The sequence below is a fragment of the Chenopodium album genome, chromosome 13 (genome assembly GCF_948465745.1).
Source record: "Chenopodium album chromosome 13, dcCheAlbu1.1, whole genome shotgun sequence".
Lineage (NCBI taxonomy): Eukaryota > Viridiplantae > Streptophyta > Magnoliopsida > Caryophyllales > Amaranthaceae > Chenopodium > Chenopodium album.
In genome coordinates, this window is record NC_137846.1 from 831,646 (window position 1) to 846,350 (window position 14,705).

Here is a 14,705-nt window from a genome sequence, read left to right on the forward strand (position 1 = left end):
GTTGAGTAGACATACGTCAGATACTCGTATCAGATTGTTTACGGAATTACGATAGTGTATTTTCAACATCATAAAAATAGCAATGAGTTAAGATCAAATACGGTCCCTAAACTAACGTATTTGTAGCATTTTAGTCCCTCAACTATTGAGTGAGGCAAATTGGTCCCTCAACCACCAAGGAGTACTATTTCCGGCCAATAGTTTAGGGACCTTGCCTAGTCATCAATAGTTTAGGGACTATTTGAAATTATGTGACAATTTTTTTTTTTGCCAACATGGCAATATTTAATTAATAATGACTTTTTAAAATATATATATAAATAAATAAATAAAAGAAAAAAAATAATAAAAGACTATTGATTTTTTTTTTTTTTTTTTTTTACGAGAGAAGCAGAGGATAGTATTTGGGAAGTTGGGATTTTGGGAGTATTGAACTTTAAAACAATTTCTTCCTTAAAAAAAAAAAAAAAAGAATGATCTCCATTGTAATTTATGGTGGGATTTGGGACTATCATCTTATCAAAGGAGAGGAAAATCTATGAAGATAACATCAAGTGAAGGTAAATTTATCCTCAATTTCATCCTATTTTAATCTTTCTTCAGTTTATGCCCCTTTTGATTTACGAAAATTGAGTTAGGGTTTATATTTTATAGAGTTGTGATGTGAAATTTTTGCTATTAATTTATTTAAATTATGCTTATATATGATGTTCTTGACTATCTTATAAAATTTTGTGAGGTATGGTTTGAATTTTTTAAGAGTTTGAGGCCAAAATTTTTTTTTTAATAGTTGATTAATTTTAATTATACTTATTTATGATGTTATTGACGATCATAAGATGTTATAAATTCAAAAAATTGCCACATTTTGCCGCTTACTATTTGTAATTTGTCTCAACGCAACATATAAACTCTTTGGTCAGCACCTTAAATGGAAGATTAAAAACAAGATGTTGTAATTGATAAGCTGCAGACTGACTTAGGCTATGCTATCTTCATCTGAAATGCCGAAACTTTTAAGGTTTGATCTGGTCTAATTGCATCTCTTAGCTTGAAAAAACATTGATTGCATACACTAATATGTGAGAAAAACATTTTTCTGGATTGGATTGGGTGTGTTATGTTGTGAAATTTGATATTTGTATAATGAGGAGCACATCAGATGTGTACAAGATCTTGGTTCTAGCCGGCACTAAGGATAACGCAATAACATCAGGATTATTTTTTACCTTGAATCTAGTTTGGGGCTGTGATAAGCGTATAAGCTAGTTGATTTTTAATCAACTCTTATAAATTCTTTTTTGAGAGGAAAAACAGTTGTAACTGTTTCTGTTATGTTTCCTTATTCTTTTTGTTAAGTTGTTTGGTGATTGAAATTGAGTTGAATCATAAATTCAGGAAGTTCCTGAACCTCTGGCTATGCTGTTAAAAATTATCTTTAAAAAATTCAAAAAATTCATGCTATTCATATTACGGTTCCTAATTGATATAATTATATGTGTAGGTACTTGGTATTTGAGTTCGTGCGAGAAATTTTTTAAGCATATGAACTTTTTAGATGATCAACACCAATTTGAAGAACATACAACAACAAATTATTTTTATTTATAATTGCTATTTATTTTGCAGATGAATTTTTGGATAATTTGTTGTACAAATATGTTGATACATTAAATGCAAATCCTTAAACTATTGACTGATTTAGTTTTTCAGCTTTTTTTTCATGTAATTATAAGCATTTTTTTTATGAAAGCCCCTAAACCATTGATGACTAAGCAGGCAAAAAAAAAAAAAAAACAAAACATGCAAAGTCCCTAAACTATTGCCAAGTATGCATTGCAGGTCCTTAAACTATTGATGACTAGGCAAGGTCCCTAAACTATTTGGCAGGAAATAGTACTCCTTGGTGGTTGAGGGACCAATTTGCCTCACTCAATAGTTGAGGGAGTAAAATGCCACAAATACGATAGTTCAGGGACCGTATTTGATCTTAACTCAAATAACAACATATATAGACACAGAATGAAAACAAATATAAACTCTTAGATCCACTTTTTATAGTAGATGAAGTAATACGAGTAGACTCTTAAATTCACTTTGTACGCTATATGTCCCAAAATTACACACCCTTAAATCCTTAATTAGAGAAAGTGCCAAAAACTCTCCTATACCACCAACAATATTCCCTAAAACCCAACAATTTCTCTTACTAAAATTTTTTAGAAAGGAAGATTCTTCCATATTTAGCTCTCCCCCTTTTCCTAACTCTGTTCCTACTTAAAAGCTCAAGCTTTGCTACTGCTACTGCTACTGCTAGTATTAATTACACTAATATTGACACTAATTACGGGATTAACTTCCTTAATCGTACCCATTTTCCTCTTGGTTTTCTTTTTGGTTCAGCTTCTTCTGCTTACCAGGTAACTAATTACCCCACATTATTGCTAATTTGGTGTTTTATTTTTTAAGATTATTACTTTGCTTTTGATTATGATCCTGGATAATTAAACCTTAATTCTGTAAATGACAACGTTGTTAATTAAATGTTAAAGTTGGTTTAGTATGAATTATCATAATGGGTTCTTCATATTCATAATTGAAACGGTAATTGAAGAAAAATTTGGATTTTTTTTTCTTTGTATTTGATCAGAATATAAAATTTGTAAATGGGTTCTAAGAACAAGTGATGATTATATTTGTTAATTTATTTATGTTGTAGAATTATGAATTTATGTGATTTTGGTGCAGTTTGAAGGAGGAGCTGAGGAAGATGGAAAAGGTCCGAGTACATGGGATACATTCACCCACAAATTTCCTGGTGAGGTTAATTTTATTTTTATTTTTTTATAATTAATATCAATTTGGTTTTTTGTTATGAAATGAAGATTATTTGTTACATAATGTATATAAGGAGTCATGAACGTAGGGTAGTGATGTAGATGAGGTTCGATCCGAGTATGGTGTAATGTATTGTATATGAGGAGTTTGTTAAAAGGTTTTTGGTGAAAATTTGTGCAGATAAAATAGCGGATGGTAAGAATGGGGATGAGGCAGTTGATTCATACCATCGTTACAAGGTGTGATATCACTTGCTTTAAAACTACAATACTTGTACATCACAATGTTAATGTGAACTTTTGTTTTGAAATGCACAATTCATGTTGTATAGTTATAGAATGTAGAACTACTTTTCATGGATCTGAATTTGGAATTCAAACTGCCACGAATATTTTGTTCTTTGTTGAACTTGATATTGTCTTACTTAGTTGTTCATAGATGTAAGGACTAAGGAGCATTGTCTTGACTTGGGAGGTTGAGGGTTGGATTCTTAACCAACCTTCGTGTCCTTTCTTCAAACCCCAAGAAAACAGAAACTTTGTTTGAAAATGGTTATAACTCAACTTATTGATTTTGTAGGAAGATGTGAAGATCATGAAGGATATGGGACTGAGTGCTTACCGGTTCTCAATTTCATGGCCCAGAGTATTGCCTTGTATGTCATTATATGCAAATATGCTTTGAATTATAACATTAATAACCTATGAATTTTAACCGCCATAAAGGTTGTAATTACTGTAAATAGTTGCAAATTTGGGCTGGAAAATTGTCATAGTTGTCTGGAAACATTCTAGTATTGACATTTTAGTCTCAATCAATGTGTATAGATGAATATAGAAGGTAAAGGGCTATAGGCATGCTTTTGGTGGATTTTATCTGCACTTCTTTTCTGGCATCATATTGTGCCTCTCTTAGAAAATAAGCCTCAAGAGCTTTTTCTCTAACGTTTTTCTTTTCTAGATAAGGCATACAACACTTATAAAGGACTATTTAAAGCTCTAGGTCCATCTAATAACCAACTTTGTCACTTAATCTTTTGGATTGACAAATCTTTTTTTTTTTTTTTTTTTTTTTTTTCCCCTTTAATTTCTCAAACTGACATCAATCATCTTTGGATACTTTTGAAATTTTCAGATGGAAAAGTAAGCAAGGGTGTGAACCATAAAGGAATAGCCTATTACCACAACCTTATCAATGAACTCTTGGCAAACGGTTAGATTTTGTCACATACACCCATGGCTATCCCTTTTTATGCTCTATTATCTTCGTCGTTGTGATTGTTCTGTTGCTACATTATGGCAGGCATACAACCATTCATCACTCTCTTCCATTGGGATCTTCCTCAGACATTGCAAGATGAATATGGTGGCTTTCTTAGCCCTCACATAGTGTAAGTTATTTACTTTGTAGAAGTCATCACGATGTGTCATAGTAGTTACCATTAGTCAAGAACAATGAAAACATGGTATTCTAGAAAGTTTGTTGAAAAGCATACTCATATTTATTACTTAGTTTAGCCTTTTTCACTGTTTCTGAATAGTTGTTGTTTTGGAACCATTTTTAAGTTGAAGTACGAAAATCAATCTCAAATGACTGTTCCATCTTCAAGACAAACTTCAATCCATTTGGCATGGGGCATTGCTTCAAGATATATATGTGGCATCTAATAATTTTTTTTTTAATGTATAACTGATGTGTTACCTATTATTTCACTGTACAGGGATGATTTTCGTGACTATGCAGACCTTTGTTTTAGAGAATTTGGTAACAAAGTAAAGCATTGGATTACAATTAATGAGCCATGGACCTATAGTACAGGCATTTACACAACTGGAGTCTTTTCATCCAAGCAGTGCTCTAAATCAAACCCCCAGAATTGCGAAGTCAATATGGCCACTGACCCTTACGAAATCGTGCATTACCAGCTTCTTGCTCATGGTGCAGCAGTTCAAATTTATAGAAAGAAATATCAGGTCTTATTTCATCTATCCCAAACTTTTCTAATATTTGTATATGTTGGTATATAAAGTTTTAAACCTTAACCACTGACATGTGTAAGGTATATGGTAACCATAATTGATGTATTCGATTAGATGCTGTTAAAGTGAATGTATTGGAAGAAATCTGAACTAATGTAAGTTTGTAACTTCTATTGCATACCACAGGCATCTCAGAAAGGTGTGATTGGCATTGCTATAAATTCAAATTGGTTCATTCCATATTCTCAAGCAAGGCAAGACCGAAATTCTGCACTTAGAGCTGTTGACTTTATGTTTGGATGGTGAGTATATAATCTATTGCCAAATGGATTCGTAATCTAGTTTCAGAGCTTAAAGTTAAATGATTTAAGCATTAAAAAAGAGAGAAATTTTCTCCAAAGTTGTTATTACAACCTAAGGCCCTTCAGTGGCATATTATTGACTCCTAATTAAATTTCTTGCTTCTTATAGGTATATGGACCCAATAACACATGGTGACTACCCACACACAATGCGCTTTCTTGTGGGCAGTCGCTTGCCTAAATTTTCAAGAGAGCAGTCTCGCATGTTAAAGGGTTCATTTGATTTCATTGGCTTGAATTATTACACTAGCAGCTACGCGACGTATGCTCCTAGTTTTAGGAATACAGAGCCCAGTTATAATACTGATTCTCTTGTTAATATGACATGTAAGTCCATCATAGAAGTTTAATGTTTCTTATTTGAGACTTTGCATAAGATCAATCAAGCCCAATAGTGATTCCAACTTTTTATTTACAGTTGAGCGTAATGGAATACTAATTGGTCCAAAGGTATGTGCATGACTAGCATAATCTTAAAAATCCATCTGAAATTTGCTCTGACTAGCATAAACAAGGTTTTTGTACTATGTTTTTTCATGTCAAAATTATTTTCTCAGCAGGACTTATGTCCTTTTTTCTACTGGAAGCAATTTATGTAATGGAACTGATACAAACAATTTAAATTTGGTGTGTACTAACTCTTTTGCAGGCTGCTTCAGATTGGCTTTATATTTATCCAAGAGGAATTTTTGATCTTCTACTCTATATAATGTGAAGATATAAAAATCCAATCATTTACATCACAGAAAATGGCGAGTCCCATTTTGTTTAGTATCTTTCTAATTCAGTCTGTTGTTCTGTGTATTTGGTTTGGAGTGGAGAGGGGGTGATTCATTGCTAGATACAGGCAGTACCTTTTTCTAAAGACAACTTGACATTTTTCTTGAAATCTTTGTTCTTAATTATCCTTTTTATGTTCTCTTTTCCATTTTTGAGCTGACCCTAGTTATGCATAAATCATAATAAAATGTGAAATATACTGATTGTGATTTGTAGGCTGTGATGAGTCAAATGATCCTAGATTGTCTCTTGAGGAAGCTTTAACTGACAGCATGCGGATACATTACTACCACGGTCATCTAGCCTTTGTAAAACTTGCTATGAGGTTAGTTTAGTGGTTGAATTATATATATATATATATTTTTAATTTTTATGTGTAGGTTTCTTATCTGTCATCTGGACTTGGTGAAACTTACAAAAAAAATGTGTAATTATCCTTGTCCTTACTTGATACTTCTCTCTTATGCAAAAGAAAAAACTTGATAAACAGGGTGGCAGGGAAGCTTCAGTAGTCATGATTTGTGAAAGCTAAAAGAATAATATTATCTCAAGGAAGAGATTGACAATAATTTAAGGGAAAATTGAACAAATTTACTTCCACATGTATAAAGTACAAAGTGTAAATTGTTACCTATTGGATTATTTTGAGTTAAAAAAATCTATCTTGAATGATATTTTATGTAGACTATAATTGGGGTGTGATTTTCACCCTCAATTTCCTTTTCTTTATTATTTTAAAGAATAACCCGTAATTTGTTTGTGAAGCAAAGTATTAGTCCTCTGTATATCAACTAATAGTGGGTGGAAAATCCAAACTTGGGCAGGAATCCAGTTAAAGTGAGGATATTTTGCTTGGTCATTGTTGGACAACTTTGAGTGGGGCTCTGGATATACTGTTCGTTTTGGCATAAACTATGTTGACTACAAAGATGGACTGAGACGATACCCCAAGCATTCTGCTAAATGGTTCAAGAATTTCCTTCATAGATAAAACAATTCCTGTACCTTTTATGGAACTTTTCCTCTTTAGTTTCATTTCCCTCCCATTGTCCTTAGGCTACAGAACTTGTTCAAATGCTGTTCTTTGCAAGGACTTGGTTGAAATGAATTACCAATTCTGATTATAATGAATTTTTTTCTCAATGATACAAAATGATTGAACTTAGGAATATAATGCCTTCTCCGAAGGCAGAATATCAATCCATCTAAGAGAACATATTGGTCAAAAGAATGATATTATGCTAGTCTAACTACTGCAATGTCTCCTATAGTATGTTCTGCAGCTTCAACATTATTTACTACTTGATTTGGTTCATGACAAACGTGTGGCAAGTTATTGATGTCACAACTCACAAGACTTCCACAAGAGTCTGATGTCTTCAATCAACAGCTAGATCGTACTCAGAGTTTGATCTAGAAGAAGGTTTTATTTTGCTTGATCTCCAAGTATGTTATGGTCCTTTCATTTATTTGTTGTTTATATGTTAGTACTTTTTTGGTAGGAGGGGCTGGTGGGTGTTCAATCTGTTCATCATAATCTCTGTTATATCTTTATATGTAGTTAAAGCTTAGTCTTGGATTTCTAGTTGAATCTCTGTTTATTGGTTAAAATGGAATTATGCTGCTTTTACCATCAGTTCTGCAGCTAATTGTTTCCTGAGGTTTTCTATATTTTAACTCCGCCACCACTCAGAGAAGTTATATATTGGAGGGGATCTAAATGGGCACGTTGGGGCGAGCCGAGATGGCTATGAGAGTGTCCATGGAAGCTTTGGGTATGGGCAGAGGGACGCCGGTGGTGAAGCTATTATGGATTTTGCCCAATCATATGATTTAATTTTGGCTAATACTTGGTTTAAGAAGAGGGATTCACACTTGATAACTTTTCGGAATGGAGCAAATGCAACTCAAATAGACTTCCTGCTCACAAGGAGCATAGATAGACAAAGTTGCATAAACTGTAAGGTTATCCCAGGGGAGAGTGTGGTCACCCAACACCGGCTATTGGTAATGACTATTCGTCTGAAAGAGAAGGCGAAGAAAAAAGTTAGACAAGAAGAACCAAGGATAAGATGGTGGACCCTAAGGGATGCAAAAGCTAAGGTTTTTACAGAAAAGGTAATTGAAGAAGCGGATTGGGATGGAGAGGTGGATCCGGACATGACTTGGTTACGAATGAAGAACTGTTTCCTAAGAGTGGCCAAAGAGGTCTTAGGGGAAGTAAGGGGAAGAACTTCGGTACAGAGAGATACTTCGTGGTGGAATGAAGAGGTGAAAGCAGTAATTAAGCAAAAAAGGGAATGCTATCAAGCCTTAGGAAAATGTAGGAGTGATGAAACCTTTGCAGCGTATAAGGAGGCTAAGAGTAAGGCAAAGGCAGCTGTTCGCCAAGCAAAAGAAAAGGCATATCAGGAGGTTTATGAAAAGCTTGATTCCAAGGAGGGAGAAAGGATCATTTATAAGATGGCAAAGAGAAGACAAGAGGCAAGGAAGGATATTGGCATGGTGAAGTGTGTCAAAGATAAGAACCAAATGGTCCTAGTGCAAGAGGAGGGCATCAAGGACAGGTGGAAGGGGTACTTCGATGAATTATTTAATGGAAGTAATGGAGTTGTGATAGGAGATACCTCTATGAGTGATGAAGAAATCAACATGGAGTATGTGCGAAGGATTAGGAGAGTAGAGGTGGAGATTGCACTGAGGAAGATGAAACCTAAGAAGGCGGTTGGCCCTGATGGGGTACCGATAGAGGTGTGGAGGTGTTTGGGTAAGATTGGTATTGATTGGTTAACAAACCTTTTCAACAAGATATGGACGGCTACAAGGATCCCACAAGATTGGAGGAAGAGCACCTTGGTCCCGGTTTATAAAAACAAAGGAGACGCTCAAGATTGTTCTAACTATCGAGGAATTAAGCTTATGAGCCATACTATGAAGTTGTGGGAAAGGGTGATTGAACAAAGGTTGAGGGCATGCACAAGCATTTCAGATAACCAATTTGGTTTTATGCCTGGGAGATCTACTATGGAGGCAATCCATTTGATAAGACAAATGATGGAGTTTTATAGGGTAAAGAAGAAAGATCTTCATATGGTCTTTATTGATTTAGAGAAGGCATATGACAAGGTGCCAAGAGAGATACTTTGGTGGGCAATGTTGAAGAAAGGTATCCCACGAAGGTATGTAGACCTAGTTAAGGATATGTATCGGGATGTGTCAACAAATGTGAGGACATGCGGAGGGTTGACAAAAGATTTCCCTATTACAATCGGATTGCATCAAGGGTCTGCATTAAGCCCTTTTCTTTTTGCAACGGTTCTAGATGAATTAACTAGACCAATTCAAGATGAGGTTCCATGGTGTATGCTGTTCGCAGATGATATCGTTTTGGTGGATGAGACTAAGGATGGGGTTAATGTCAAGTTGGAGCAATGGAGGCAAAGGTTGGAATCTAGAGGGTTTAAGCTAAGTCGGAGTAAGACTGAATATTTGGTATGTCGTTTTGGCACTCAGAGGGGGACAAGCAATGAAGTGGTGAGTTTGGATGGAAAGGATTTGACCATGAGTGAATGTTTTAAGTACCTAGGGTCGATCATCCAGAAGAATGGTGACATTGATCAAGACGTGACCCACAGGATTAAGTCAGGGTGGCTTAAATGGAGAGCGGCCACGGGAGTGTTATGCGACCGCAGCATTCCCTTAAAGTTGAAGGGAAAATTCTACAGGACTGCCATAAGACCAGTGTTGCTCTATGGTACAGAATGTTGGGCTTCTAAGAAAGAGCATATTAAAAAGATGGAGGTTACGGAAATGCGCATGTTAAGGTGGATGTGTGGAAACACTTTAAGAGATAGAATCAGAAATGAGGTTATTCGCAAGAAAGTAGGTGTGGCGGGCATTGTAGATAAATTAAGGGAAAATCGTCTGCGTTGGTTTGGACATGTAAGACGGAGACCCGAGGGTGCACCGGTGCGAAGAGTGGAAGAGTGGGACCATGGAGGGATTAAACGAGGAAGAGGGAGACCAAAGATGACTTGGTTGGAAGGAGTGAGGAAGGATATGAAGTGCATGGATTTACGTGAGGATGAAGTTTTGGATCGTAAGGGATGGAGGAGAAAGATTTATGTTGATGACTACACGGAATAATCAAATTTGGTTCATGTTAGCCGACCCCACTTTTGGGATTAAGGCTTTGATTGATTGATTGATTGATTGATTCAATTGTTTTTCTTTCTGTATTTGCATACAATATTTTCGAGTGCCATGATTATTAATATTGAGCTCTATACGATGGATAAGGTGATGGCTAAAGTAAGTACAATTTGTTTTTTTAAACAACTCCTGTATGGCTGTACCTCTAGAAAAGGGAACTGCAGGAACTCTGATTGACTGCCATTATTACAATTAAGAAGATATAAAGCTTGCTTAAAATCATGAAAGAAATCATATGACAATATCTTCAAATTTCATCATAATCATACTCATCAAGGTTTGAAAGAGTTCCAGGATTGCTACACATGTCAAGACTGCGATTTTTTTGAGGGATGAACCTATGAATAATAGGAGGATTGGCATTCATCATGTTTGTAAGGCAGCATATATTGCCTCTGCCTTGTTTATTTTCTTGCTAACATTAGTAATTTCTTTTTTTTTTTTTTTTTTTTTTTGAGTTGCTAACATTAGTAATGATCTCATGTACAATACTTGGTAATTTCAGTGCAAAAATCCATATGAAGTACTATTTAATTATTTATTGTATAGTTAACAACTTGACATTCTGCAATCCATTTCATTAATTGAGTTATTGGTGCAATATTGTAAGTTGTAACTAACTGTATTCTGAACCGTATCGTTTTTCTATGTAGTTTTTTGCTTGTCAAGAATGATAATGTGATGATTTACTGCTTGCAGATCATCTAAATTAAATTTTGAAGCGTCTAAGTGTCTTGAAGATGTAACTATCTGCAAATGCAGGTGAGTAAATGATTCCTAGCTCTTTGCCTTAATCCATGCTATTTTATGTGCTTTTGTTCATTTCTGCATAATCCTTTTGCTTGATCATGTGAATGGCTTTGCTTATATTTGTTTTATGGTAGTTGATTGCTGCTTTGGTTCCCTTCCCTGGTTTTTGATTGCTACTCTGAATCTTTTTAGCAACATTTATGAAGATCTTGCCTTATGTTTGCATGTCATTCAGATGTTTTAATTACACTACCTTTATGTTTTATTTGCGGTATTTAAGTGCTATGTATTTCTGTTTCTTTTTATCAAAGCATCCCCCGTGTCATAAAAATTTCTCAAATTCTGGGAAATGGAACTCCATTTCAGAATTCTCCTCATCTTAGACCTATGAGTTTTCACATTCATTATATAGAATCAGCAAAAATAAACTTAATTAAACCTTACACAGTTCAAAAACTAACTTAGAGATGGTTTTTATTGTAGAAGCTACTGATACATGGTGAGAACTAGTGTAACAAAATAAATATGAAAAAGTAAAAACAGATGATTAACCTCGAAAATTTAAGGTTGAGTGGTAACTGTAAACGAGGTAGGGCAAGGTGGGATAGCCACTTCGGCAACACCCTCAAGCATCTGTATAACCCTTTTCTTTGTAGGTCGGAGGCTTGGCTCTATCTGGATACACCAAAGGGCAACCATTATGTACCTCTCTAGATTTAGCTTGTCATGAAGTGCTTCTTTGTCATCATTAACAAGGTCATCTAATGTGTTAGATTGATAGCAATCAAACGCCCAATCTGTCAGAATAGCTCCCTCCCCACTGATATCTATGCACACGCTTCTTCGACAACATATGGTTTCTAACAACAAAACCCCAAAGCTGTACACATCCACCTTTACTGTAACTGGCTTGTTTCTGAACCATTCAGGGGCAAGGTATCCTTTTGTTCCCCGGACTGCTGTATTTGTGTAGCTCTGGTTTAAAACCAAAAGCTTTGCCAATCCAAAGTCAGAAATGCGGGCATGATAGTAATCATCTAGAAGTATATTCTGCGGCTTTATATCACAGTGGATTATCTGCGTGCTGCATTCCTCGTGCAAATACAAGAGCCCCCTGGCAATTCCTTGCACAATTTGCATCCTTGCAGTCCAGCTTGGCCTCAAATTACCAAAAAGATAATCTGCCACAGTACCATTACTCATATATTCATATACCAGTAATCGCTGGTCTTCTTCCTTGCAGAATCCTATAAATCGAACTAGATTCTTGTGATGAGTCTGACCAATCACATTCACTTCAGCTTTAAATTCCTTGTCAGACTCCTTAGATATTCGATCTAACTTTTTAACAGCAACTGTAATAGAAGAATTTCCTTCTCCAATCTTCCCTTTGTATACTGTGCCAAAAGCTCCTCGTCCTACCTCTTCCCTGAACCCATCTGTTGCATCTTCAAGCTCTTTGTAGCTGAAGCAATGAACACTACTGTATTCACTAAGAGTTTTATTCCTATGATGCTCATCAAGCAACCTAGGATTCTTCTTGTTATACATGAGGAAAATTCCCAAAACTATAGCGCTTAGCAGAAGGAAATTTATGCATACAGAACTGCCAAACAGTGCAGTGAATACAGCATTCTTCTTGTATATTACTTTATTTTGATGAATAGGGTTGATTGGGTCGTTGGAACCGTTGCCATTCCCCACCTTAAGCCAACCTATCCTATTTACTCCACTATCTTCTCTTCCATGGGCTAGTGGCAGCTTCTTCTTCCAACAAGTTTGATCTTGTTCATTGAAAATGGCAGCAGCACAAAAACAATCATTTAGACAATTACTCTGGCATTCTTCTTTACTGCAAGGCTTAAGCTGTTCATAGTCCGCTAACGGCCAATCAATATTTACAAGCCGAACTAGCGTATATTCATCCTTGATAGCACCCTTACCGTACTCGTCACAATTGTCTTGCTTGAAATCTGGCTTGCAGCTGCCATATGTATCATTGGGATCCAGAAGAGAGTAATTTGGTGGGCATCGACATTTTGGCCTCTGATTCCCATCACCAAGGCTGCAAATGCTGTTATATCCACAAGCTCCGGTGTCAAGTACTCCGGAAAGTGTTGTGCATATGTTGTCAGGGAGTGACTTAACACTGGACCAACTGACACCTTTGTTGGCTGCTAAGGATTTCGGGTGATAATACCAGCTCAAGACCCCATCAAACTCCAGGGTTACTCTCTGATAGTTAGTCTGAGCCGAGACTAACTTATCAGCTGGTGTGAGATCAACCCTCGAACCATTCTTTATCTGTATGTACAAATCCCCTGACTTGTTGTAAATCACTCTGTCACCAGCATTTTTCGGGTTTCCATTGGCATTAGTGTTAATAGCATAGTAAGGATCATAGGCATAACCTGTTGCTAGGTCCCTTGTATTTAGGACTAGGTTTCCATCACTTTGTAAGCGAAGTTGGAACCTCCCTTGAGTGAAATTGGTTTCTGATTGTCGAGAATTAAGCTGGCCTCCCGCTTGCAAAATCTGGGTAGGGAGCAAAGTATCGGTAGGATTGTCAAAGCTCTGCCAAATTGCACCGTCAGTTTCACTATTAAGCACAAAATTTCCGGTATCATTCATAAAACCATTTTTAACTGCTCCCCCGCTTTTCTTTGCATCATTGGTACTCCATAGAGAAGTTCCTTGAGGGTCACTAAGAACTAGACCCTCATTGGCAGTTATTTTTACTGATGATCCCTGGCTAACGGGGTTACCGTCATTTGCATACCAAACCATGGTGTCAGGGATCTTAGCGTACCAGATGGCAAGCAAAAATAGATCATTGTTGTTAGGAAATTGATGAAAGCCGAAGGCAAAATCACCTGAAGGGGAAAGCAATGAAGAACCATTGCCGGTGGCTCTGAGTGATTGGCCTACTGTTAATTTTCCGCCGTTTTGTGCAGCAATGGATTTTAATTGTAGGAGGATAAAGGCAAAGATGGAGATAAGGATACATGATCGAGAGCAAGCCATTGTTACAGATTTTTTGCATAAGAGATGGATGATTTTTTACATTCTTTTCTTAGTTGTGATCCTGAAGAATTAGTGGCGTACATTCTCTTCTAGACTTTTCTAATCTTAAGTCAACGAAAGTCTTCCTAGTGAAATCTTGAAACAAAAAGTCATGATCCCTGTCCCATTTGGTATGGTCCAGCTCAATAATGGCAAGGTTTTCTAACGTTTCTTTTAATACATAGTTTTGAACTAGTCGTCCTAATGCTAAACGATACTATACCTACACGCGTACAGTTAGCTTTGGCATTCTGCTAGAGATCAGCCCAGCCCAAAGATTCGCTTCACTTATGTTAGAAGGAAGGCTAATCAAGGTGCTGTTAGGAGAGAGTGAGTTGGCTTGGGGGTGAGCTGGAAGTTAGTTACAGGGAGGGGTAAATCAGTAATTGAGAAATAAGTTTGTTAGTCCTTGTGGTGTGTGCTGAGTTTGTTATGGCAGCCTGTTAGTTATCTTTGGGTATTTAAGGGAATAATTGTAGAGGGAATGTATCGAGAAATATTTGTGGAATTCATTCCTTGGGAGAGCATCCTTTCCTCTCAAAAGAAAGGAGTTGTATTGAAGTTACACTGACTTGCAATACAATCTATCTGTCCTTAGCTAATTTTCTCTTTCAATTGTTTGCTTGCTCTGTTTTTCTGACCCAATTCCCAGCAAATTGGTATCAGAGCAGTGACGATCGGAGCTGAAAATGGCGAGACTCACCAATGCTCAGCGCATGGA

At 36.2% G+C, this 14,705-nt stretch overlaps 1 protein-coding gene and 1 pseudogene across 1 annotated transcript; one reads left to right on the forward strand and one right to left on the reverse strand.

Moving 5' to 3' along the window:
- Nucleotides 1–3,417: 3,417 nt before the first annotated feature.
- LOC145574156 (beta-glucosidase 24-like) lies at nt 3,418–7,089 on the forward strand (annotated as a pseudogene).
- Nucleotides 7,090–11,482: 4,393 nt separating this feature from the next.
- On the reverse strand, nt 11,483–13,979 carry LOC145577034 (G-type lectin S-receptor-like serine/threonine-protein kinase LECRK3). The gene has a single exon (XM_081634726.1). The coding sequence runs from the start codon at nt 13,943–13,945 to the stop codon at nt 11,483–11,485; it is 2,463 nt and encodes an 820-aa protein (XP_081490852.1). The 5' UTR covers nt 13,946–13,979.
- Between the last annotated feature and the right edge of the window lie 726 nt (nt 13,980–14,705).